Source organism: Volvox carteri (genome assembly GCF_000143455.1).
Source record: "Volvox carteri f. nagariensis unplaced genomic scaffold VOLCAscaffold_16, whole genome shotgun sequence".
NCBI classification, from domain to species: domain Eukaryota; kingdom Viridiplantae; phylum Chlorophyta; class Chlorophyceae; order Chlamydomonadales; family Volvocaceae; genus Volvox; species Volvox carteri.
Genome location: NW_003307559.1, coordinates 1223180 through 1249807, shown reverse-complemented (window position 1 = coordinate 1249807; position 26628 = coordinate 1223180). Strand labels below are relative to the sequence as shown.

General features: G+C 54.9%; 2 protein-coding genes across 2 annotated transcripts; both read right to left on the bottom strand.

Moving 5' to 3' along the window:
- Positions 1-15580: 15580 nt before the first annotated feature.
- On the bottom strand, positions 15581-16879 carry VOLCADRAFT_104511 (uncharacterized protein; the record flags this gene model as incomplete). The annotated part of the gene is made up of 2 exons (XM_002949824.1): positions 16792-16879; positions 15581-16642 (listed from the first exon to the last, which is right to left on the bottom strand). A coding segment is annotated over exon 2 (960 nt), but the record flags the coding sequence as incomplete, so codon positions are not given.
- A 2732-nt stretch (positions 16880-19611) lies between these two features.
- Positions 19612-20506, bottom strand: VOLCADRAFT_90335 (uncharacterized protein; the record flags this gene model as incomplete). Its single annotated transcript, XM_002949823.1, has 3 exons — positions 19612-20095; positions 20306-20400; positions 20474-20506. The coding sequence occupies 3 exons, from the start codon at positions 20504-20506 to the stop codon at positions 19612-19614; spliced, it is 612 nt and encodes a 203-aa protein (XP_002949869.1).
- Positions 20507-26628: the final 6122 nt, after the last annotated feature.

Genomic DNA, 26628 nt, shown 5'->3' with positions numbered 1-26628 from the left:
GCCTCCGCCTCCGACGATTGTCGAGTACGACTCTGGCAAACCACCAACGGTCGGCAACTGTCAATCCTAACCGGCCACACAGCCTCCGTTACCTCCGTCGCGCTCGCCGCCGATGGCGCCGTCGCCGCCTCGGGCGACGACAGCGGCGCCATTCGCATCTGGGCAGTCGGTGACGGCGCCGCCGGCCGCGCCGCCGCCGTCCTCAAAGGCCACGCCGGTGCCGTACTCCGTCTTGCGTTCTGCCCCTCCGACGGCGGCCTCCTCGCCTCTGGCGGCGCCGACTATTCCGTACGACTATGGGACGTCGGCGGTGGAAAACAGTTGGCGGTTTTATCAGGTCATAAAGAGGCGGTTGGGCGGTTAGTGTGGGGCCCATTGGGACGCGTCCTCGCGTCCGGCTCACGCGGCGACGGCGCCTCCGGGTCGGTGTTCGTCTGGAACTGCCGTACAGGCGAAGCGGTGTATTCCGTACACGCAGCGTACATGGCCGCGGAGGACGGCGGCCGTCCGGACACCACGGCGGGCGGCTTGTGTACGGTGGTATCGGCACTCGAACACGCACCGCACCTGACGTTGATCAGTGAGGTCGGCGGCGCGGCGGTGGCGGCGGCGGCGGGGGAGGTGGAGGCCGGCGGCGGGCTGTTGCGCATTCGCCAGGTGCCCTTGTACACGAGTTTCTCTTCCCCTTCCAGTGTGGCGGTGGCGGAGGGGTGTTTTGCCATGGCGTTTGGCGCCCAGGTAAATTTCTACCGGGTCAATGAGCCGCCAGCGGTGTCGTAACGTGCGGTTGGTTACCCATGGGGCGATGCGGATATGTGAGTGTGGCGGTTAGTGGCAGTTTAAGTTGGTTGGGTTGGAAATGGGTGACCCATGGGACGAAAGTACGTGACCCATGGGACGGTGTGGTATATATAGTTGGCCCCGCAGGCGTGTTTAGACGGCGGGCCTTATAAATGCTCTGAGGCGTCAGTATGTATGTATCCCAACATCAGACCTAATACTTGGTGCTTCGGAGCCACATATATACATATACAGACACATACGCGGACATGCACGTCAGAACATGAAGTTTTTCATTTGTGGTTTCGAGGTGGAAGTTATACGGCAGTTGCGCGTTATTAGTTGGCGGTTGACAAAACTTCAGATACCATACGGACGAGTGAGGCAGTCTGGGTGAGTGTATGGTGTTTACGTGTACGACACTTTTCCGGAGGTCCTTGTTTGGGTTAATCGCATGGCAGTTTAAATGCAGGGGAGGTTGGTATCCCGGCATTGGCATTCGAGTTGACGCAGGAGGTTGATGACGGCGGCGGTGCCACCTAGGACAATATACTGCGGTAGTTGATGGTATTGCGTGTACGGGAGCCGGTATTAGTACCGTAGTACGACATTAATATTTTACCCGCCGGGTAGGCCCTGGCTGTGCGCAAGCCGGGAGGTTGAGTGTGCCGCCCGTGTGTGTGTATGTACGTATGTATGTAGTTATGTCGGGTGTGTGCCTCAGGTGTGAGTATGTTACACGACGGGAGGGTACATATAAACATATATACATACATATACGTGCTACACGCACAAACTGTGTCAATTGTCAGGGGGCCTGCGAGGGCCAACCAAGGCTCTAAGAGCCACATTCATGAATAAGGGGTTGGGACCGTCACGTTGGCGGACCTGGAGGCGGCAGTAGCAGCAGCAGCAGCAGCAGTAGCAAAGGCGGCAGGCAGGCAGGCGGATGCTGGCGGTGTTGTAGCAACGAACTTGTCTGTCTCGCACCGGTGTTTTGGTGTTGTGGCGGGAAGGAGCGCAGTGGGGGGTGCTGGGGGGGGAATGAAAGAGTTGTAAAGGGATTCAGCGCAGGAGGTGTATGTATGTATGTATGTATGTATGAACGTACGTATATATGTATGTATTTGGCGGTATATTATCCGCCGTCCCGATGACGCTTTGTTTGATGCGTGTGCGGCTGAAGGCAGGGGGCCGGCTGGATGGCGATTATATTACTTTGGGGATAAAGATAGCGGGGACGGGCGGGGAGCGAGGGTGGGCAAGAAGGACGGCGTGCGGCGGGAGTGGGAGTGGGAGTGGGCAATGAGTGAGCTGATGAGACAGCAACCAACCCAAAGTCGGTCCGCCGTGTGGGCCCATGATGACGTAGGTAACGGCGGGTGGTTGTCGCCGACAGGTGGCTCATTACGAACGTTCTTTCCTTACGTAATGCTGAGTCATCAGTTGCAGTTGCCATGGACGCTATCAGGTTACGTTTGTGCATGTGTAGTAGCTGTAGCTGTAGTACATACAGTACGGCACACACATGTCTATGAATATGCGCTACGGCGCTCTGCCCACATTTTAAGAGGCTTTTGGATCGAATCCGCTGCCACCGCAGCAGCAGTGAATATAATGTTATGCATGATTACGACACACGCCGCCGGACGACAGATGCGCGTCGTACGTACATACGTACGTACGACAAATGGAGATGTACACCGGCGTCGTCCGCAATAATACACACGTGGATAAGCACATCACCACAGATAGATAGGTAGATAGAAAAAGACTAAGATAGATACGTAGATAGGTAGATGGATAGATAGACACACACAAACGCAAGGCAGGTGGCTGGCAGAGGTTAAGGCCTGACTTCTGCTCCCGGAGTGTCCGGGGTCTCCCATCTTGTGGAAGGTGTAGGACGTGATAAAATCAACTTGCGAGCTGACCAGGAACTAAGTTGTGGCGCCGTTGATCCGCTAGATTTGGTTGGATGGTGGTGATGAGTTGCCAAGCCCAAAGAGTACACTCTGAAGTCGGATGGGGTGAATGGATTAGGGTGCCCCTCTAGCCGGGGAGAGCAGGGAACTGCCTCCAAGGTAAAGTGGGCCACTGGTGAAGCTATACCACCCTGTAACAACATCAGCAACAAACGCGGACCGGGGCAACAGGAGGCGCATGTGCAGGCAGCAACTCTAGCCAATGAAACGATCAACGAGGGGAGGAGGCGACGTGTAATCATAGAAGGCAGGGTTTTAGGGACCTAAATACACCACCAACGTGCGTGGTGCATGCACGTAAGGTGCATGAGATGTTGCCATGTTGGCATTTGGTGGTCCTGGCGATAAAATGCAAGCCATGTATGTGTAGCGCTGTGTCACAAATTATGGCGAGCGCTTTCATTCGCTCCTGGTGGGGACATAAAAATGGGACGCGCTGCCTCCGATTACTAATGGGACTCTGCTGCCCATGCGAACAACTATGCGAAGCGTCCCCCTTTTTTTGCCACAACATCACACACGTTTTCTGTAAATAAGGGCTTTTTCCCCAAAGTGCTAAAGCCAACTGAGTCCTGTAAATAATGTAGACGTAGGATGTATGCAATTTAATTTAAAGCACCACCCAGAAGATTTTTCATTCTTTAAATTAAGCCTATTCCGCAATATAAATATTGCCTATGGTGCATAACTAGCAAAAAAGGGGCACGAGAGACCCATGGGTCAATTCCCTATCTACGCGGCTTAGCTACTCTCGGCCGTCCAGTTGGAATCGCGATCCGATTCAACAGGAGCATTCCTGGGCAAGCACGGAGACCAGACAGCAACCAGGCTGTGTCTTGTGCATCAAAGCGATGCAGTGCATCATGATGTTCATGCAGCCGCGGCCCTTTCGCTCTCTATGCGGTCGCTTTCGAGAATGCGATTGTTAGGAACGCCCCCCGCACAACACTGTGGGCCTTACAACACTGTGGGTCGCGCTCGAGCTTCCCTACTCGTACAATTTTCAAGACTCGTCCGAAGCGTTCTAGACGCTGCCTAACCGTTGCGGAGGTGTGCGCGTAAACTGTAACCTTTTCCCCTAAAGGGGAACTTTAGTTCTTCCCCGCATAATTATCTCGAACCCGTACGAGACAATTGAACCCGTACACGTCATCACTCTTCCATTTCAGCGCATGCGACAGGGATGTTCAGAAGTAGCTGACTGAACACGCAGGATGCGACGAAGCCTCCGAACATTTAAGAAATGGCGCTAATGTACTTCTTGGTGTAGAGCTGGCAACTGGAAAGTGACGGAAATTGCGCTCCTCCTCCTCCTCGCGGTCCGGTCCAAGGGTCTCGGTTCGCTCTTAAGTCGCGCACAAGAGTCGTGACATTTGTGGTGGAAGCTTACAAAGAATCTACTGTTGTAGTCCTTTGCTCAGCACTGTTATGACAGCGGTTATACAGCAAGAAGAAGATACGTTATCCTGCAGTTGGGGCTCTGTGGCGTGTTGTTAGGTAGAAAATATTCCCGCACGCAGCAGCAGCAGCAGCACATCAACTATTGCAAGTCAACCGCGCAAGTCAACGAGAACAGGACAAAGTACGTTATTGTTGTGTGCGCGTGTGCGATTGCTGCTGCGGCTGCTGCTGCTGCTGCTGCTGTAGCAACAGTCGCAGCCTGCACGCACCGCCTTTCCGACGACAGAATCATGACATATTTTCCTCGTCCGACAACTTCCGGTCCTTCAGAGGCTTCCGGGGAACGATAACGCCATCACCACAATTCCTGCCATGGCGCGATATTACGAAACCTCAAATCGGCAATCGAGGATACCACCGTCCCCATCCCCATCCCCTTCACCTCCATCATCACCATCACTATCGCAGCTACAGACGCAATGCCACCACCGCCGCCGGCAACGACAGCTGCGGCGGCGGCGGCCTCTCCTTCATCTCCTGGCCTCTCCGTCTCCCTCCTCCGTCGCGACCCTCGCCGTCACCGCGCTTGTTGTCGTACTCGCGGCCAGCACAGCGGATGTCGCCTCCGCTGCCTCCTGCTACCGCTCCCTTTCCCGCTCCGACTTTCCCCATTGTAAGCTCCTCTCCCCCACCTTCGCGCTGCATTGGGTGGTCCGCGGCGGTGATAACATTACTCTGGGCTTGGACGCGGATACGGGAGGTGGGTATTGGTGTGTTGCTGCTCCTACACACCGCACACTACGATAGGGTACAATGGTGTTAATGCTGCTACTGCTGTGGCTCTGGCTCTGGCTGTTGCAGTATTGTTGATGCTGTGGCAGTGGCTGTGGCTGTTACTGCTACTGCCGTCCATGCTGCTGCTCCTACCGGCGTATAAATGGAACGGGGTGTAGCAGCAGTAGCAGTAATGTCGCCTGTATGTGGCTGTACAAGTGATGGAAGGTGGCAGTAATGCTACAGCTCCAGTTGTTATTGCTAACTGCTAACTGCTATTGTTACTGCTATTGCTAGCTGCCATTTCTAGCTGCTAACTTCTGTTGCTAACTGCTAACTGCTAACTGCTACTGCCGCTCCCCTACACGCCCTACCTACCTGCACACCTGCTGCTACGTCCCTCGTGTGCTACCGCCCAGGGTACCCGGATTCCTGGATGGCTGTAGCTCTGAGCGCCTCGGGCGGTATGACGGGAGCCGACATGATCATCATCGCCCCGGGGGCTCCCCCAGAAGACGATGATGGTGGTGGTGGTGGTGGGCAAGGTGGCGTTACGGCTGATGGCGGCGGCGGTAGCGGCTGGCGGGTCATTGACGCGCATTCCGTGGAGTTTGCCGAGCCCCAACCTGACCAGAGCCAGGTATGCGTGTATGTATGTATGTATGTATGTATGTATGTATGTATGTATGTATGTATGTATGTATGTATGTATGTATGTATGTATGTATGTATGTATGTATGTATGTATGTATGTATGTATGTATGCATGAACGAATGTACGTATGTGTATCGAGCGGAGTTTGGTTGCTGTGGGATGTACGTCGGTGCTCGATGCGGTGTATATGGTGGTGGGATTTGGGAAATAGACACAATACGAATGTGGGTTCGTGGCGTGAGTGTAGTACGAATGTGCGTTCGTGGCGGATGGGGCTCCCCCGGTATTGATTTTTTTATCGTCCTCCCCCCCATCGCTCTCCCCCTGGGGGGGGGGGAGGGGGGAGCTGTGACCTTCATCGAGGGAGTGCTGCCGTACGCCGATCTATCTATATACCTCTACTTCTATCTACCTAGATGTATCTATCTACTCATCTATCCACCTATTTTATCTTTTCACATATCCCCGTTGGTCAGCATACTCTGCTGCATGCACTTCTATACGTGAGTATACGTGTGTGTGTGTGTGTGTGTTCCCCTGAGTTTCCCCCTGCTCATTGAAACCCCGCTACTGCATCTCTCCAGTCAGCCCCACCCCACACACCCGTCATGCACCCCGTACGTACAACGTACACGTATACATACATACATGCCAACCCCTCCGCCCCCTCGCTCCCCCAGGATGTCACCCTGCTGGGGGACCCCCTCAATGGAGACGGCCACACCGTGGCAGTCGTCACTCGCGGCCTCAAAACATGCGACCCATGGGACTGGCCCATCATGGTGAGCCTTGTGTGAGAGGAAGGGAGGTGGCGGTGGCGGTCGGCCCCCGCCAGGGCGGTACACGTAGTAACGTCTTACCTTACATAGCAGATAAAGCGATGGGCTTTTAATCGATTGAGTGTTTATTGGAGTTCGAGGGTTTTATATTTGAGAGCGGTTTTTGTCTACATGTATGTATGTCAACAATACATGCGCAAATCGATCTTCAAATGTGCGAATGATGCAGTGGCACCCGCTGACATGACTAGGAGGGATGAAATATTCACGATTGGCGGCCGTACAGTGGCCGTACAGTGGCGTGTGTCCTAATTAGGAGAGAGAGGACACAAAAGAGGGATATTGAGCTATGGAGTTTGAAAGGAGGCCAACATAACAGACAGCAAATGGGCCCCGTACGTACGTACGGTTTTTTCCGTATTTTCTGTCACTGCATCTGTCAACGTCTCTTGGAGTAAATGATGCCGCCACTGCTACTGCTGCTGCTGGTGGTTTGATGCCTTGCGCCAAGTGCAGGTGGGGGTGCCCCAAGCCGTGAGCTGGGCGTACGGCAGAGACTGGCCGAGCCAACACTTGGAACGCGGCAACAGTGCCGTATTCTTCGTACCGGAGGCTGACAAGTTATGGGGAATTGCCACCTCCTCAACACGGAACATGGCCACCAATGCCACCCCCAACATCATGATCACGCCGGCCAACGCTTCAGCTTCATCCCCGGCAACACCAGCCAGTGACCCGAGACTTAAAAAAGATGCGATTTCGGAGCGGTACCTCGTTAAGAAACAAGTTGCAGTGGTGACGCCGCGCGCAGCTGGGGGCCCAGGAGGAAACGATGACAATGGCGGCGGTGGCGGCGCCGCCACCGATGGCGCGGCCTCGGCAGCGGCGGCGCCGCCAGAGCCCAGGGTCCGCAAGTTGAGTGGCGGCGGCGATGACGATGATGATGATGATGACGATAATGATGATGATGTCGACAACGGCGGTGACGGAGAAGATCTGGGGGCAGATGACGATTCCACTGAGACCCGGAACGAAGGCGAAGTTTTGGACGGCAGTGGCGCTGACGGAGATGACGAAACAACAGCAACAACTGTTTCGAGGTCTTCGGAGCACATTCAGAAGATCGATGTCTTGATGCCCAACATAACTGTACCAGACAACGAAACCACCAACTACCTTTGCACACATGTGAAGCTGCCGAACGACCGCAAGTACCATATCGTACGGTGAGTTTGTTAAAGTAGTTAACAGTCCTTGACCTTCTACCAACCCTTTCTTTCTTCCCCTCCTGCCTGCGAAGGAAAAACACGACTCGTAAAACACACACACGGACACGCGCCCACACACGCCCCCCCCCCCCCACACACACACGGGGGGTACCCCCTCCAAAGGCTTGCTTACGCCAGGTAACGAGAGACACCTTATATAATACCTTATATAATCCAACCTAAAATCTTGAGAATATTTAAAACACACGTTTAAAACGGCTGCTCTACCTGCAGCGCCCAAGCACGAATCGAGTCGGAGCTGGTGCACCACTTGGTGCTGTTCGCGTGCCCCCACCCCCCGGCGGCGGCGGCGGCGGTAGCTGGGGGGCCGGGAGGGCGGGGGAAGAAGAACGCCTTCCAGTGCGGGGGAGCGGGCGGCGGCGAGGGCTGCAACACGTTCTACATCGGTAAGCGGATCGAAAAGATGTGTAATAATACGCGTCTTAATCAGGCGCCATACCCTCCATTTCCCGCTGCTACCCAAATTTGATGACTGAAAAGCTGACGTTGCTAAAATAAGAGGACTTATACCCTAAAACCCTAAAACTCAGGTTGGGCACCCGGCCAAGATGACGTCAGTTACCCGCCCGTTGTCGGATTGCCCATCGGCGAGAACGATACCACGTACTTCTCCCTGCAGGTACGAACGTGTACGACAAAGGGAAAAGCTTGTACTTGTTGTTACACGACGACACAACTCTCATTACTGGATTGTTACCCAAATCTCTGTCCTTGTGTTCTTCTTGGGTTTTTCGCGAATTCCCAGTGGAAGAGTGCAACAACATGCGATAGCCAGCTCTGATCCATTTTGACCTTCTCCTTTCGGGGTTAGACCTGAAACAAAGTTGCTAGAATATCTTGTGCTGCACACAGCTTAGCAAAATTATATCTTTTAAGAATGTTAAAAGCTGATATTTATTATCATTCATTATAATTACATTTATATCGTTATCGGTTGTTGTTGTTGTCGTTGTCGCGTCAACCTGCTCCCCCTGCTGCTGCTGCTGCTGCTGCTGCTATGTGGTTGCAGGTCCATTACAACAACCCCAACTTGGTTTCGGGGCGTGTGGACAGCAGCGGCTTCACATTGTCGTACACATCGGCGCTGCGGCAGTATGACGCCGGCGTATTGATCATCGGTCAAACGTCAATCGCCATTCCACCGGGCCTGCCGAACTACCAACTAAAACCCAATGTACGAGCGGGAATATACATTCGATATGAGGGTAGTTGGTGGGATTAGGAGGCCCTTGGGATGGACGGACGGTTTCGGGACTGAGTGGGGCTGTGTGGGTATTTATCCCCGGGGGGGGGGACGAAAATTCTCCCAGGTTGGGGAGGGGTGGGGTGGGGTGAATGCCGCCCCGTATCCCGCGGCCGTCGTCTGGATGTTGCTCGACCATGTGGATGTAGCCGAGTCATCAACCCAAACCCATCCATCACACGCACATGCATACATACATGTATTTTTTGTCCTGATCGCCGCCTCAGGTGCAGTAAACAAATTCACGGCCCGCTGGCTCGCTGGCTGTTATCTACCAGTTACGTGATTCTGGAGCCCACTTTAACAATCACACCACACACGCGCGCGCACATCACCGCACACATCACCCCCAGCTACCCGTACATACCCGATTGGCAAGCACACATACACACACACCGTTCCTCTCCCCTTCCCAAGCACGCCATCTTGCAAACCCTAAAAACCCGTCTTCCCGTTTTTAAAAAACTCCTTGTCGTACAGGTATGTCCCTCCACCTGCACCTCCCAGCTACCCACCCCGCTACGACTGCTGTACAGCGGTTTACACATGCACACGCTTGGACAGTCGATTGTGACACAGGTGGGTGCAAGCGGGTGGGTGGAGAGGGCGAATGTTACACCCGACCTCTCTAGTGCCATCCCTCCTGTACTCCCCAACCCCGAACCCCCCACACCGACACAAACACAATCCGCAACACCCCCACTCGCATCCACACGCACTCGCAGCACATCCGCCGGGGGGTGGAGCTGCCCCCCGTTGGGTCGAAGCGCTTCTACGACTTCAACTTCCAGTCCGCGGACCCGGTGGTGGGTTTTAGGGTTTTATAATTTTAAGGGTTTGATGGTTTTACGGGCTTTAGGGGCGAGATCTTGGCGGGATATTGCCTTTTGCTGGCTACGATCTTTGGCGGTTGGCAGTTGGGGGTTTAGGTTTTCGGTTGGCTAATGGGCACACGTCAGGACGCCAGCGTGTTGTGCGTCCTGAGCCGCCGCCCCCCCCCTTGCAACCCTTCTCTCTGCCTCTCTTTCCTTACCGCCACGGCACGCCACTACTAAGTAGTAATTTCTACTACTCTGATGCGGTGGCGACGGCGACCACTTCACTTCCTCCGCTCCCATGTGGAGACGGCCGTTGCGGTCCAAGGCGGCTTGTCCACTTCTCTACTCTCCCGCGGCAGCAAGCAACCTAGATAAAATCATTCTGTCGACCCTAGGACCCCCTGGAGTATTGAACTCCTTTAAACCCTCAAAACCCTGGACCCCCCCCCCCCCCATGTGCCCCATGTGCGGCCACCCGCAACACACACACACACACACACACACCCGCGTGAGAGAAGCCGCTGGACAGCTCCATTCTTTTACCTGGAGATGTACTGCTTACCACGTGCTCGTACGACTCCACGTCCCGTACGAACGTCACCAAGTGAGTGTGCAGCAGCGCACGTGAGAGTGTACGAGGAGGTGCACGTGCTATCGTGATTTGTGTGTGTGTACGTGTGTGTGTGTGTGTGAAACGTGTGGCTTGCGTGCTCACGTGCGTGTGGATGTGCAAATGTCCGAAGTAGACCGTGCATGTGACCGTTGCAAGGTGTAATACACACACCTACCTACCAACTACCTACCTACCTACCTACCTACCTGTTGTAGCGCAATAGCTACACAGTAATGATGAGCTTATTAAGAAATATGCGAATCAATTATGACTATGAAATCTTCTGAAACTGACATGGCTGTCAAGAAATCGTTTGTAAGAATTCACCGGAACTGAACATCAAGAATCTGTACGACAGCCTTAGGGGAACTTTCACGACCCTGCGGTTTCGGTCCATCCTTCGCAAAAACATATATCAATGATTGATGTCGGCGTTGTTCTAGTTCACTACATGCGCTAAAAAACCACTAATAGCTGGTAATGGTAAGCACACCAGCAGGAACGCACAATCACAAAAGCATGGACAAACATACACGTCCGTACATACATCCGTACATGCACATACATGGGGCCCTTCCAGTTTGTCGCTCATCTGGAAGGAGGTCGAAGAAAGGATGTCGATTTTCTGCATTTCCAAAAACATTTTCGAAAGCCGGACCCGGCACAACTCAGGTACTCTTGAGAAAAAGATTAGAAGACGACCCTAAGGGCTGTAGCTGCCGTCGCCGTCGTCGTTGTAATACTCGATTGTACCCCGCTTGTGCCTCGTGCCGTACGTACGGCAGGTACGGCGAGAGTACGAGCGACGAAATGTGCTTCAATTTCATCGTGTATTACCCCCGAGTCCGCAACTTCACAGCTTGTGCGTCGCTTGACGGCTCAGCCACCGAGCCGCGAGTTGCCGTGTGTGGCGGTTACGCTGCCGCGGAAGCGGTCGGCGTCGCCGTCGCGAAGCTGGCGGCGAAGACGGCGCCTGCTGGCGGCGGAGCCGCCGCCGCCGTTGCCAACCTGAGTGCCGTACCTTCCCTGGCGCCGTTCTTCAAGTCCGGCGCGCTTGTGCGCGTGCTGCCATCCGACCTGCAGTACAAGCCGTACGGCAAAGAGTGCCCAAGCATGTGGTTCATGCCCACATAATTACCGCCAAAAGCACGAAAAGCATACTGCGGTACGTAGCTTTACCTCGGCGGCCCCAAAACGTGGCTTTCAGGTCTATCCTGTTCAGCTGCTTAATGATAAAATTTGTGTCATACATGTCGTTTTCTCAGCTCTTCGCTTTCGCAACTTCGTGCAGCGCATGTGGGGGGAAGATAGCGGTGCTTTCCTCGCTAGGTGTAGTTCTAGGATATTGATAAAAGTTGTAGTTGTGGGAGAGAGCTGCAGCGATGGAAAGCTGCGGCGGGAAGTAACCCCCTTCTGTCGAGCTGCTGCGTAGCGAGGGGCTTAATAGGAGTACAAGTAGCAGTTGGCAGTTGGCAGTAGCAGCAGGGTTAGGATATCGAGTGGATGGCGTACGAAGATGGATGTGTGGATGTGGATGTGGACTGCGGCTGTTCATACAGATGGCGCCCCAAGGAGCAAACCGGTGGGTGAGGGGAGGAGGTGTGTAAAGCTTGCGGCGCTCTACCTAGCTTCAGCAGTTTATTAATATCGCTACGTGCTTGGACGACGGTCATGCACATGTTGACGGGGTGTGTTAACACTGTGTGGTTAGCTCGCCCTGGCTCTGAGGAAGGACGACGGACATAGAACCGTCATGGCGGCCTGACCGGGCGGAAACACAGCGCGGCTGTACATCAGTCTGTTTCCTCCGCGCGCGCCCCGCAGTCCCCCATTCGTGCATTTGTTGTTGCAACAATGAGTTGAACACAGAGCAGTTTGAATTAGCAGTGTAAAAAAGCAAGATAAGGATAATGTGTTTGGTTATCATTTCCCCTGCCGTCTTCGATCGTTTGGAATATTGGACGAGAGAGTACTGACAACTACTGACGGAATAACGCATACCGGTGCGGTCTAACAGAAGCTGTGTCTAACAAAAGCTCTTGAACGCCTCTGGTGCTTGAGCTTCAACTGGCGGTTGTTCCGTAGACATAATGGCCCCGAAACCCGCAGGGGGGTTAAATATTGCATAGGGTGCATAACTTGACCAACAGTGTCGATACGAAAAGTTGAAGGTCTCGAAGCCTCTTGGGCTATTAGTGCAGCTGGGCACACCTGTACCGCCTGGCCCCTTCTACCTCCCGACCGAGAATGATTATCAGTGGATCGGTAACCAGGCTCAGTGAATCGATGCGAATTGTAGTGAATTGTAGTATCAGCTTTTTAAAACCAATTCTCGGTTCAGCGTGGCGTGCGAGTTCATCACGAGACACGACGTTGTCTGACTGACTGACTGACAGCACTGAACCCCGAGGGGCCCCGGGGCCCCCCGAAAAGGCCCATGTCAGCTCTCGTCACTGCGCCTTCTTTCCCCATCATTCCCCAACCGTTTCGTTTCGTTCCTTACAGAGGGGTCGCGAACTCGCCCTTGAAACACGTTGAAGATTTCCCCATCTCCCTCTCTCTTTCTACGTCTCTTTACGAGAGTGTGCACACGCTCGTGTGCCACGTGAGGGGGGTTTATCACCCGGTCGCCTCAACATGCGTACAGCGGAAAAGCCCGGCAGGAACCCAACGACAACCACCAGCTGCAGCGGAGCCTGAACGAACGGACGGACGGAGAGGTGGCGGAGGAGGAGGTGAACTGTGTCGTCCTCATCCTAAGTGCAAGTTCGTCCATGAATACGTCGGTTCAAACTTGGTACTAATGATCTTCGGAGCCGCGGGGTGAGGGAAATGGCGATGATGGCGATGACTGCACACGAAAAATACGACTTCCTTCATACCGACCATGCGAACGCTCCGAGAATTGTCACACTAGCGATGTGTGGTAGCTTTTGAAACCCATGTAACTGCACTGATCTAGCTGCTTGTCCGGACTGAAATCTGCCAACCGGATGTTGGTACTTAACATACATGTGGTGGCGTGTGCGTGTGCGCGTGCGTGTATAAGTCTGATGTGTGAAACAGGGGGGTGTATCTTCGCCCGTGGCAGCTACCCTGCGAAACCCTGCCTTCCCCGGTATTTCGGGGCACCCTCATCCAGTCACCCTAGTCAACTTCTCAGTGGATCGCTCAGGTTCCGCACCCACCACCAGCATCCAATGGAATCTGCCGGGTCGACAGCGGCCCAACTCCATTCCTGGTCGGCTCGCAGGTTAACTTTATCCCAGGTCACCACCGTCCATCAACTAGGGGCGCAATGCCTTCCACCATCGGAAGGACTTTTGACCCTGATGGGTATCGATCCCGGGATCTCCCGGGGGCAATGGTCGAGCCTTACCAGTAGTGCCAAACCCTAGTGTATGTATGTCTTCACCAGGCCCGTCTTCGTGTACGGGTCCTCTCAGCACCTTTTCCTCCTCAGACCGCTCCCCCGCCGCCGCCGCCGCAATGGTGGCATGACGGGTCGTTGATTTCCGGTAACGGCCCCGCGGGGGGAGGTACGGCATCAGGAGGCAATGAATCCACGTCCAGGCCGGATAGCAGGCGACCCACGCCGGCGAAAAAAGCCTCAAAGTGCCGTACTCCGTACGACACGTCATCCGTACCGCAGGTCTCTCGTACACTGTGCATGGACCACTGGGGGATGCCCACGTCCACTGTGAGGCAGCCCAGACTGGAAGCCAAGATGGGCCCTATGGTAGAGCCACAGGGCATGTCGTTGCGTACGGCAAACTCCTGCACGTGTACGGAAAGAAGGCATTATCGTGTGGATGTATCTGATAGGTTTGCATATGTGACGTGCATAAACATGCCAAGTGTATGTGTGCCCATTCGATAAGAAGCGGGGGCGAGGCGTGGCGGAAATTGGGAGGTAGCTCACGAATTGCGTGTACGATAATCTACGCGTACTACGCATACAAGTACCGGCTGCGTTCACACATACCGAGCGACGCGTACCTCCTCCCGTCCACCTTCCCCTGGTTCATCTCTCTGGGCCGCCACTACCTCCCCTCCCCTCCACTTCACTTCACTTCACTTGACATCCCGGAGAACCTCTACCGGCATCTTGTCAAGATGTCCCAGCCGATATTCACCTGTACAGAAATCTAAGATTCCCCCGTACTTACCCCCCTACTTACCCCCCAAGTTCAAACCCACCCAGCCGTCGAACCCATCCCCCAACTCCCCTTCCGGCCCCCTCACACCTGGCATGGAATGCCCCGAGCCGCTCCGAGCTCCCGAAAAATGGAGGCGCTGATGGTGTTGGTAGCGTAGCTGGGGGGGGGGGGAAGAGAGGGATGGAGGGAGGGGGCGAGGGAGGGGAGGTTTGACGACAAAAATGGAGGTGTATATACAACGGCGCGCAACAGCAGCCATAGCAGCAACACGAGGTCTCTTGCTCCTGCATGCCTCCTTTTTAGGGCGTTAAGGATAGAGGAGCAGGATGTACGACATGGATACAGGGGGAGGAGCACGAAGGTGAATCCCATCTCCCCCCTTCCGACCCCTAAAACCCCCATCCCGGGGTAACCTTCCACACGCTCACCCGACAAGCCATCCCCATCTTCCCTTTCTCCTCCTCCCCCTTTTCCCCTCCACACACCTCCGCCAACCCTTCCCCAAACAAAAGCACACACACGCACACCCTTGCACGCGCCCGCGCGCACACTTACCGTTGGTTTCCGTTGTACTTGACCACCAGGCCCTTGTGCAGCACGGGTCCGTGTTGCGGGTCGTGTTTGTCGGAGTAGTTGGGGTGCACTGCGTGAGCCATATCCGCGCTGACCAGGAAGGAGCTCCGGAGGCACCTCTCAGCCGCCCCCTCGGAGACGTTAATCCCACCGCTACTGCCGCTACTGGCCACTGGGGCACCGCCTGAAAGAGCTCGGGCGACACGGGTGATCGTGTCCCTCATAACAGGTCCCCCGGCTCCCTGTCAGAGCGCAAAATTAGGGAGTGCGGGGGTAATGGAAAAGAAAAGGAAGGAACCGGTTACTTTGAATGAAGAGTTGTACGGATTGGAGGGTGGAAAAGAGGCACGGTACCCGTTGTGTGTGTGTGTATGGACTAGAATAAGGATTTCTGCTCCTTCAATCTCCCTCGCCTCCCTCGCCCCCGTTCCCCTCCCCTCCCCTCCCCTCCCCTCCCCTCCCCTCCGCCCCCGCTCCCCTCTACCCTCCTTAGCCCGTATCGCTCCTCACCTGCGCGCTGCCACTGCCCACCTCCTCGTGGTCGAACAGCGCCACCGCCCGCACCCCACTTTCCTCGGCAAGCAGGTCGGCACTGCCGCTGCCACCACCGCAGCTGCGGATGAGCGCAGTGAGGGCGCAGAAGCTCATAGCCAAGTTGTCCAGACGGCCGGAAAAGATGAATTCCTCACAGGCGCCGCCGATCACGGATGGCTGTACATCGCACATGTGCAGCTCCAGGTCCACGATGTCGGAGGCGGAGCAACCCAGATGGTCAGCTAGCAGCGACAGCAGCAACGGGTGATGCCGCTCGGGGGCTGGTGGAGGCGGAGGCGCTGCTGGGGCGGCTGCGGCCGCGGCAGCCGCTGCTGACACCACCTGCGGCGCGGTAGGCGCCTTGGCCTTGGCTTTGGTGTTTGTAGCGAGGAGGGGAGCCAGGTGGTTCTGGGCGTTGATTTTGAATCCCTCGGAGCGCTCCGAGGCGGTTTGGAGGTGGATAGCCAACATGGGGATACGCGCGATGGGCTTGCTGATTTTGACTAGGCGCTGCGCGAGCATTCCGGTGTCGGGATGGCGAACCAGAACTCGGCCGGCCACGCCCAGCTCCCGGTCAAACCAAGTGCTCCATAGGCCACCTCCATAGGTCTCCACGTTCAGCATAAGACAGTCTGATTTGGTCGACTTGGAAACAGGTTTGAGCTTGAGGCATGGTGAGTCGGTGTGCGCACCGATCATGTAAAAGCCGTTGCCGGGAGCATATTTTTTCCCAACTGCAAAGGCCACGATAGTTGTTGCGTTGCGCGTGAAGAAGTAACGACCTCCGGGGTTGATGTCCCATGCATCCTTCTCCTGCAGGTGTTTAAAACCAGCAGCCAGCAACATCTTCCGAGCTTCATCAACCGCATGAAAGGGCGTCCATGCCGCATTGAGAAAGTCGACCAATTCTTGCGCGTCGCCCGTGTGAGGTCCCATCGTGGTGTCAACAGATCAACAGCAGAACAAACCGAGAGCCCGACTGGCCAGAGTGCAGTAGTAGTTCAGCGCCACAGATGTGCTGCTTCGAAAGATACTGGCCTGCGTATTGGTGACGATGGCCACGCGAAATGCTTTCGAGGTGGATGTAAATGTAATTTGGCCCAAATTCACACAGTCACCAATGCCCTATTACGCAGTATCACGTGCAGATATGTGTCTGTTTGTAACAGACGTTTGCAACAACATACCCTTGGGCCTGCAAGCTTCCTGCCTGCCGTATGCCTTTATAAGCTGCCCGTAATATTGCACAGGCACGTTCTCCAGCGAATGGGTGAGATATAACGGGTGGCAATCTTATGGGAAAAACACTCGCTTTCTGAGTACAAACCGTCTATTGCCTGCAGGCAGGGTGCAATGGCACCCTCCTGAAAACGATATACATTACTTATATTATTTTCATATTATAAAATTGAATCGAATAAATATTTCAAATATTATATTAAACTTTAAACATCATAGTAAATTTGCCCCGCTGTACCCACAAACCCACATTTGCCTCTGCCCCTGCTGCCCCCAAACAGCAGGTCTTGCCGGGGTCCTGGCCCTCAGGAATTGTGCTGGGCAGTGCTGCTGGAGGTGCTTCCGATTGAGGGGGGCTGTTTGGGCAGTGTTCAGGGGCTTGGTGACCTTTTCAACGGTGTTTTTTAATTTGGTTACTAGTGACCATTTAGTTACATTTAGAAAATAATTCCCTTCCAGAAGGTGGTCACTAGGAAATGTTTCGAGTCACCTGCCAGTAGTCAGGTGGTCCGCCGGGATATTGGGCCGCAGACCCCCCCGGTAGTAGTGACCACCTAAAACATTCTTCCAGCCAAATCTGTCTGTACATATATCCGTGTAAATAAACAAGCAATATGTAAGTGTCGTCTTGGCTGTTCAAAGCCGTGAATGAGCGTTGTGAAGTAGTTGGATCTTCGGATGCATGGTTGTAGTGGGCTCCTGTTCAGCATACTCGCTGGGGAAAGAATTTTAAGGTGGTTACCAAGGAAAACCCCCACAGTAACCATTTGGTCACTTAAAAAATTACCACGGTGAAAATATTTTATAAACACTGCTCTTCAGGCCTTTCCTGGCTCGTGCGCACACGATGTCTGGGTTGTTAGGTTTTCTATGCTGGCAGCACTGTTCTCGTTCGTCTTACAGTCCAATCGTCTTTCAGTCCGATCCAAACCTAAACGTCACTCCTTCGCCTACCTAACAAAACATCCACATCGCACTTTCGTTGGCTCGGAGCCCTTCGGTACCTTGCTTGTGCCTGAGAATTCGCCGGCTTGCCACGCATGTTCTTTCTAAAGCAGTACAAACCTGGAAGGAAATGACACAGCGCCATGGCCAGCAACGGTAACTTTCAGTTGGTGGTTTCAGAGCCGCATTGACCTTCCTCCTTTCCACTTTCGGAGCTTCCCAACACATGACGCAATAGGAAGAACTCAGTTAGATTACCGCTGAGTACTTTGGACTTCCGTGGCCACAGCCCCCCCCCCCACATCCCACCAAGCTCCCCCCACCTCCCCCTCACGGCCTTCCCGGCGGGTGGGGGAGACACAAGGCACGGTCGCGATGTGGGTCCCGTGCGCTGTCCGGGGGCAAACGAAACACAAAAACACATTGAAAATCACAAAGCACGCAACACTAAAAGCACCGTTAACGCAGTCTACACATGCGGAACTGTATGCAGAGGCGGCGGGGACCCACCCTGGAGGGTCCCTTCCCAACGGGACAGACATTACCGTCCCGAGACGTTCCCCAGATAGCCCCATGGGTCTATCATGTGCGCAGCTCCGAAACCCTTCCCCCCAAAATACCTTCGCATCATCACTTTCCGTGTTGCCAGCACCGTTCTGCACATTCACCCCCCTGTGTTATGCATGTACATACATGCACTGCATACATACGTACAGACATACATGCATATGTCCACAGACGCAAAAAGGAGGCCCAAAATCATCCGGGGGGAAAACCTCCCAAGTTGTGGACTTTCTTTGCGTCGCCAATGTCCATTCTGTAAGTATGTTAGCATGTAAGTATGTCTGTATGTTTGCGCCACGTGTTTCATAACCTAATACAAGACTGGCATCGACCGATAACCGCCCTCCTTTGCTAACCCCCTCCAAAACCACGGGAGGCCGCAGACCGCCAGGATGTGACAATATCAACGTCATATCAACGTGAAGAGCGAGAGTGCACTTTAGACACATACATACATACCTACATATGCTCAGACGCAGAGCATACATCCTTGCTGCTGCTGCCGCCGCTGCTGCCGCTGCAGGGCACCCCCCGGTGCAGTTCCCTCTCGCGTCTTCGTCCTCCGCCACCATCACCACCATCACCACCACTAGCATCAAAACACATTCATCATGTCGCGGCCTCCGTGATACGTGCCGTGCCGTGATTCACACCCACGAGCCCTACAACCCCAAGCTCCACATCGCACGCGCAGCACGACCAGCCAAGCCCAGTTACTCGCTTCGCTGTTCACCGTCCTTTCAAATACCTACCACCACACCACACCGCCGTAAGGCCATCGTCCCCTCCGTCACACAACCCTTTCCCGCGGGTTGGTGTGCCTTGGGCTGTGACATGCTCCCCGTCCCCTTCTCCCCTACCTAGCCCGTCAGCAAACCCCCATCGCCCAGTCTCCTCTGCGGCCATCCGCCCCACCACATTCATCATCACTGTCGTTCTCCACCCAATCCCAGCAGTACAATAGAGCTTCCTAGGCCCTGAGCGACTCCAAAGTCAAGACCCAGACCCCACTCCAAGAATACTCTCCCCGGTCCGGGGCTGCTAGAGTGTGTGTGTGTGTGTGTGTGTGTGTGTCTCGACCGGCCCGCCCTCACTCAGACACCACTTCAGTCAGCTTTATACAAACCTGCGGCGTTCTACTGCGCCCGCGCTATAGCTATATTATCGCAATTTCCCAACGCTCGCAAACGTATGGCCATGGATCCTCTAACATCAGCCCACCCCAAAGTCCCTCCAAGACTTCCAGAGATTCAGGGCCTTCATGACAAACCCAGTTTGGGCTTGATGGTGGGTGCTTCGCATATTTCCATGTAAGTGATGGTGGGTGCCCCCCCGAGCTCTTGCTCTAGTGCGGACAGGAAGCCCTGCGTCACATCTGTGTCCATGTCGGGACCCAGAAAGCTGATGAGCTGCAAAAAGTGCTCCGTTGGCAGCGAGCCGTTGTCGGAGAAGACGTCAAAGACGCCCATGCAGACGCGGTTGAAGTCCTCGCAACTCATGGCCAGCATGAGGAAGACGAACTTGTCCAGGTCGACAAAGGTCGGGTCAAAGGTCCCAACCTCCAGGACCTTTGAAACCACTGGATCCGCGATGCCGGCCTGCTTGCATAGACCGTTGACCTGCGACTGGTTGAGGGCGGTAGAGCCCCCGCCGCCGCGGGTGTAGACCTGGCGCAGCTGCTCTTTCGTTGGCGCTTGCGTATTTGATGCACCCGATGCTACATTTGCGAGGTTTGTGAAGTATCTGCAAAGTGGTTGCGTTAAGGGAATGGAAGGGATTGAGGTTGAAGAGGTGAGGCAACGTGTGTGGCGCGAGAGGGGGGCCAACTAGGGGTTCCGCCATTGGGCCGGGCAACTTAGGACCGGGAGCCATGGCGCGCCCAAGGCAATTGCATAGGAGAAATGCTGTTTAGGAGAGGACATGAACCCAGCATATACTATCGGTCAAGCTTACTTGGCTGAGAACGCGACAATGTCCGCTGGTTGTCGCCGAATCACCTCCTTTGTGTAAGCTTTAAGGATATCGGCCAGGTTGTGCGGAATAACGATCTGAGAGGAATAAAAAAGTCAGCACGTGCTTGTAGCCTCCAGAAAACCTCACTACTGCCTTGCATTCACACACCTGCTCCGCGCAAAAAATGGGCTCCACGTCCATTCCTTTGTTGTATGTCTAGCTATCTATATCAGTGCTGATAGATGTCGTTTAACCAAAGTGCTAAATGCTATGACCAAACTGACTTCAGCAATTACGATTAAGGATTGCGTGTTCACAAGTCGTTTGCTACAAAGATGTTTAACAATACGTTTTAGAGTGTAAGAATTATCGAAGTGCAAGAGAGCTCATTTCGAAGTATTACCAACGGCAGCCGTACCGTGGTCGCGGACCAAATCTTGTTTACATTTTACAGGACAGTTCGGTTCACAGGTTGCATACAGAACATATAGCACATAGTTTCCAGCACGGCTCCTTGAGATGTGGGTAGGACGTGTTACAATAGCATTCTGGAACACTGATAAACACTGATAAACATTTGCAAAGTCCGAGAGACCAAATCCATCAATCACCCGGACGAAAGCGTTTAGCATCTGGTTCCTCACCGCCCGACTGTTCCTCCCTCCCGTGGTACTCTGCGCCACGGTCAAAGCCGTCCTCTTGAGCATCCTCTTCCTGCCAGCCGACAACTTCACCACCCGACGCGCTCCAGCGCCGGGCCACCCCAACACCAGAATGCCCTCCCTCAAAACCATGCGAGGGCCTCCGACCCACACCCTCCCCCATGCCGTCATTCCCGACACCGAAGCCATCGTCGTACACGTCCCTGGATCTGTCCCGCGCCAGGCCGCTCTGATCATCGTGGCTATGTCCCTGTCGCTCTCCCGCAACTAACGCGTCATACTGCTGCGGAGCTTCCTGAAAGTTCCGCTGGTGGGGGTGTTGCTGCTGTTGCTGCCGCTGTTGCAGCTGTTGAATGTACGATGGCGGCATGATCGACGACAGCGACTCTGCCGTACTTGCCGTAAGGAACGGGCCCAAGGTACCCGCAGAGATGTCGCCGCTGGCAGCGGCGGCGGCGAACGCGATGGCGGCGGCCAGGGGGTAGTGCTGCGCCTCCGTCACCTCCGCCGCCGCCGCCGCCGCCGCAGTAGTTGCAGTAGTAGTCGTCGCCGCCGCGCCACCGCCCTGCCAGCTGCCCCTGTGGGTGGTCGGTAGGCGAAAACCCAATTGCCGTACGAGCCGGAATGGATAAATGAGGCTTCTGCCGTTGGGGCTATCCTTGGCTGGGAGAGGGAGGGAAGGTGCACGCGCGCACACGCTTCCATACACACACAATAACCACACATACGCACCTGGCCACACCCCCTTGATGCGATTCCCCCCGGCCAGTCGAGGTGGTGGCCGAAGGGCCCCCTCCGAAGGCCGCCACGGCAACTTGTCCGCTAGTACCCCCGCCTTGTACGGACAGTGTCATGCCGGCAGCCGAACCACCACCGCCGCCTCCTCCACCAGCTCCAGATCCAAATTCAAATCCGGATCCAAAAGATCCAGATGGTGTTGCTCCCGGGGTACCTGCTCCCCCTGCCCCTCCACCCCCGGCATGGGGTGATTCCGGTACGGGATGCTGTAGCTGTAGCTGTTGCTGGTCGGACGATACGAGCGATCTCGACCGAGTGAGGTTCAGATTCATACCGGTTCGCAAACCCACAACCAGCGGCCCCCCCGCCTTAGCGCCACCACCGCCACCACTAACACCCCCACTACCAGTGCCGGCCAAAGGTGTGCCCTGTGCAAACAATAGCAGTAGCAGGGGTGGCAGCAGTGGTGGTAGCAGTATTAGCAGCAGCAGAACGTGCAGCGCAAGCACAGTCGTCCGTACAGTGCGCACGTCAGGCAGGCATACGGACAGACAGACAGATACACGCAAACATCTCCAGATATTCTGCTGCATCGTATTATTATATTGCAATGTGCAACTTCCTAGTGCCTGTGTGCTGTGTCGTACTTACTTTTCCCCGCTCCCCCCCCCAACCAATACTCACCCGACTCCACGAACCAGCAAAACACGCCATCATGCACCCCCATGAAGCAAAACCCCAAACCCCCAAAACCCGCACCCTAAGCTCCCAAGCCCCAGAGTCCCCACCCTCAAAATCCCCGGGCGCCCAGCCTCACTCCCAAGCCCCAACCCCTCAATCTCCTCAGCACCTGCTTGGAGCCCTCCTTGCCGTGGGTCACATCCGCCCTTACTCGCAATCGGGAAGCCGCCGCCTCTCCAACACCTCCAGCACCGAGTGGGGAAGAAAGCGCGGGGGGGGGGAAGAGGGGAGTAGAACGGGGCTCTAAAAAGGGGTATTATGAATGGGCGGGGCTTATGAATTGGAGGGGCACAAAATTGCGAAACGTCAACCCAGCCCACTGAGCCAAAGCAGAAGCCCAGCCCTGCCCGTAGCTCCGGAACCACTTACCCTCCCTTGCCTCTATCACTCAATCTTCATGCGTACGACCACCAACCACTAACCGAAACCAGCCGTACCTTGTCCGTACGAGCTCCTGCCCTCAAGCCCTACCAGACTGCCACTGGCACCCAAGCCGCTATGAGTGGTGGTTCCGGAGCCAACCGCCAAAACCCCGGAAGGAGACAGCCAAAGGCTACCGCCGCCTCCACCTCCCCCTTGAGCTCCGGAACCAGTCACACCGCCGCCCGCCGCGCTCGCTCCACCCGGACCCCCCAACGGGTCTCCGGCGGACACGGCGGAGCCAGGTGCCTCACGGAGGCGGAAGTGATGAACATATTGATGATGGTGATGGTTTCCGGATATGGTGTTGGCGCTGCTGGGACCAGCTGCGGCTGCGCCAGTCGCATCTTGGGTTGGAAGGCGACTAATGTCCCGGTGCATGTACTGCTCCTGTGTACGGGAATGTACGGGAATGTACGGCAGCAAGGCAGTTGATGTATCATCAACGGTAGCCGTAGCAGTTGCAGCGGTTAGAAAAGGACGGATTGGGCACATATTGGTTGGGAAGGTTCAGTACGGCTAGAGTACGAGTACGATGCGCCGTATGGCAATCTGATGACGAGGCGTGACGTGCCTTGAACGGGGGGGGAGAGATGTAGGATGATGATGATGACGATGATGATAATGATGATGATGATGATACTCAATCTGTGGATGACGTTGGACCAATTCCAGTTGCTAGCTGACACATGATACATACATACATACATGTACACACAAACTTACAGTTTCCGGTAGCAGGCAGGGAGGTGTGTGCAGCTCACCACTACCAAGCTGGGAACTGAACTTCAATATGGACTCACGAACCTGCCGTACGTACGGCAATACGAGGGCCAGCACGTGGAGATGAATGGTAGGGGTGTGTTAGGGCACTAAGAGAAGACAATGATGCGTGTGACCCCCGGTGTCGCTGATGCAATTCATCTTCGTTTAAAAGGCCGGTGCCGGGAAAACGGGAATTACAGTGGAGAGGTATGTATGTATGTACATATGTATGTATGTATGTACATATGTATGTATGTATAGTGCATAGTGTATGGGGTGGCGAAGAGCGAGTTTGCGCCGCGGTAGTTGTGGTTGCACACGGTGATTGTGGTGTATTTGTGTGAGAGTTTCTTGCTGCATAGGAAATGGCATGAAGTGGCATGGCGTGAAGTCATCGTATCAGGGTTCGCGTGTCGAATCAAAAACTCTGAAATGATACCACGCTCACGGATGATCTCAACGTACGGTAGAGAAGTAATAGCCTCTGGAAGGACGGAATCACCACCACCACCACCAGTACCACCACAGCAACAACCCACAGCGGCAGTATCAACAAGAGCAGCCACATATTGCCCCCACCCCACCAGCGGGAACTGCGCCATGAGGGCCCTCATGTCCAGGAGGCCGCTGAAGTCGCCGACTACCGCCGCAGTGGCGCGGACCCACTCGTCCTGGTTGCCGGCAGCCTGCGAGGCGAGCTCGGAAAGCAGCGGCTGCAACCGACTGCGCTCCCGACTGGGGACAAACAGACCTGCCAGAAGCAGCCGAACCTGCAGGAGAAGAGGAGGAACCGTGTGAGGGAAGATGGACGCGAGGAAATACAGAGAGAGGAAGGGGATTCAACAATTTGTGGCTAAGGGGAAGAAAAAATCTGAAAGGGAGGTTTGCCAAGGTGCTGGGAAGGTGTCGGCTCGGCCGGCCGTTAGCGGGTGCAAATGGGGCTGGCTGACCTTCACCATGCTGTCAAGCGTTCCAAAGCAGCGCGACAGTGTGTTAAGCCGCTCCTCTGTCAGCCCGCTCGCGCCCGCTTGCGCACTCCAGTCACCAGACAGCTTGGACTGGAGCCATAAGCGAGTATGGTCATGCGCTTCCAGTAATGACGAACTTCCCAAGGCAGCTTGCGCCGACCCGCTGCCACGTCCACTTCCAGATTCGGCCATTATGTGTGTAATCTCTCAGATAAGCGAGAGAGTGCCTTAGGTCCGCACCATCTTGTGACGGAGGCAGTCACCAGAATGATCAGTGTTAGCTCGGTAAATCCACGTAATCGGGTGTTTAGTTAAGAGTTTTTTCCTTTTACTTGACTTGCATCGAGCTGACGCAACTGACCGTTGCTGAGTTCGTTAAAATTCGTAACAAGAGTCCACCCCAAGATGCTACCATCAGCCTAACGCCATAAACATATGATAATGCGATAAAGGTTATTATACCTGAAGTATTTACATCAGAAGTCAATCTCGCGTCGCTGTCCCGGGGGCAGCTGTCATAAAGGCGAATACTATGCGAATCGCTGGGCAGCCACGCAGGCGCCGCTTACATCTTATATCATTACATCGCTGCGTTAGTATTTTTGTGTTCATGAGTTACTCGCTTATATGTTCTGCGTTTGCCCTCGTCGGAATACTTCACACCCACAGTCGGTCCGAGCCTCTGCCGATGTCCATCCTCCCTAAACACGCTCAGCAGGAATTACCCCACCATCCCCCACCAGCCCTTCAGCACTTGCACCACGTTCTTCTCAAGTGACCGTCAGTGAACCGTCATTGAGATCAACCACCCTACCTAACTAACCCATTACAACCACCAAACCAGCTCTACGCACAATCACCAGCAACCCCATGACCGGTTGGGGGACGAAACCAAAGCAGCAGTACTTACTGCCGTACTGCACCAACCTCCAAACCCACCCACCATGTAAGAGCTCCTCCCCCACCTCCAAAATCGGCCCTCAGATTAACAGCTTAGAAGTCGTACATATCACGTACGCACTACACACGTGCACTAGGCGTGTCAAACCCCTCCCCCCTCCCCTAACCCATCCCCTCGGTAAGCCTTTCACAAACATCCTTATCGCCATCACAAACAACAAAGCACCACCAGCGCCCTCTCAGCACGGTACACGACACGACACAGTGCACACAATACGACACAAAACACATACATACATTCACGTGCACACCGCACGCACACACATTAGCAGATCCTAGACCAACAACAGCTTCTCCCCCCCACACACACACACCTCCCACGGATACACATGCATACATACAATACATGCATACAATTTTTTACATACATACACACGTACAAGTAAACCAGCAGTCTTGCATGCTGTCGCAGCTCCTGCTACTGCACCTTCCCCCCATCAGCTCTCCTGCTTTTAAGTTTCCCGCCAAATGCTGCCCCCGGGGGCCTCCACCCGCAACCCTGATCCCCCCTCCCCCCCCTTCCCCCNCCCCCCNCTTCCCCCCCCCCCCACCCTTCNTATNACCCATATCNAGGCNTCTCCCANATCACTCCAAAACCGTCACTACATGCGCAGGAGGCCAGCCCCTCCACCACCCCCTCCGCCACCCCTGGCCGACAGCATACCCCCTCCCCCTCCTCCTCCCACCCCTCGAGATGTCAAGCTCCCACTCGCCCCAACCACCACTACAGGGGGCCCATTCGCGGCGGTCTTCAACTCGGCAAAGGCGTTTTCCAAACACCTCTGTATCGTTTCAGCAAAGGGTGTAGGGTGTAGGAGGGGGTGGAAGGGGGAGAAAAACGTTATATGCGAAAAGGTTCGAGAGGTGGGAAATCCATTCATGAGGCGCATCACACCGCACATCATCGTCCTCCACCTCCACATCACTGTAGAGTCCCAAATCCGAATTAAGGGCTTTCTTCCCCACCCCTCACCTAGAGGGAGGTGCTCTGGACGTCGGCAGTCGTTTACTTGCTTCCCCCTCCCCCTCCCTCCCTTTCCCCCCCTCTCCCTCCCTTCCCCCCTCCCTC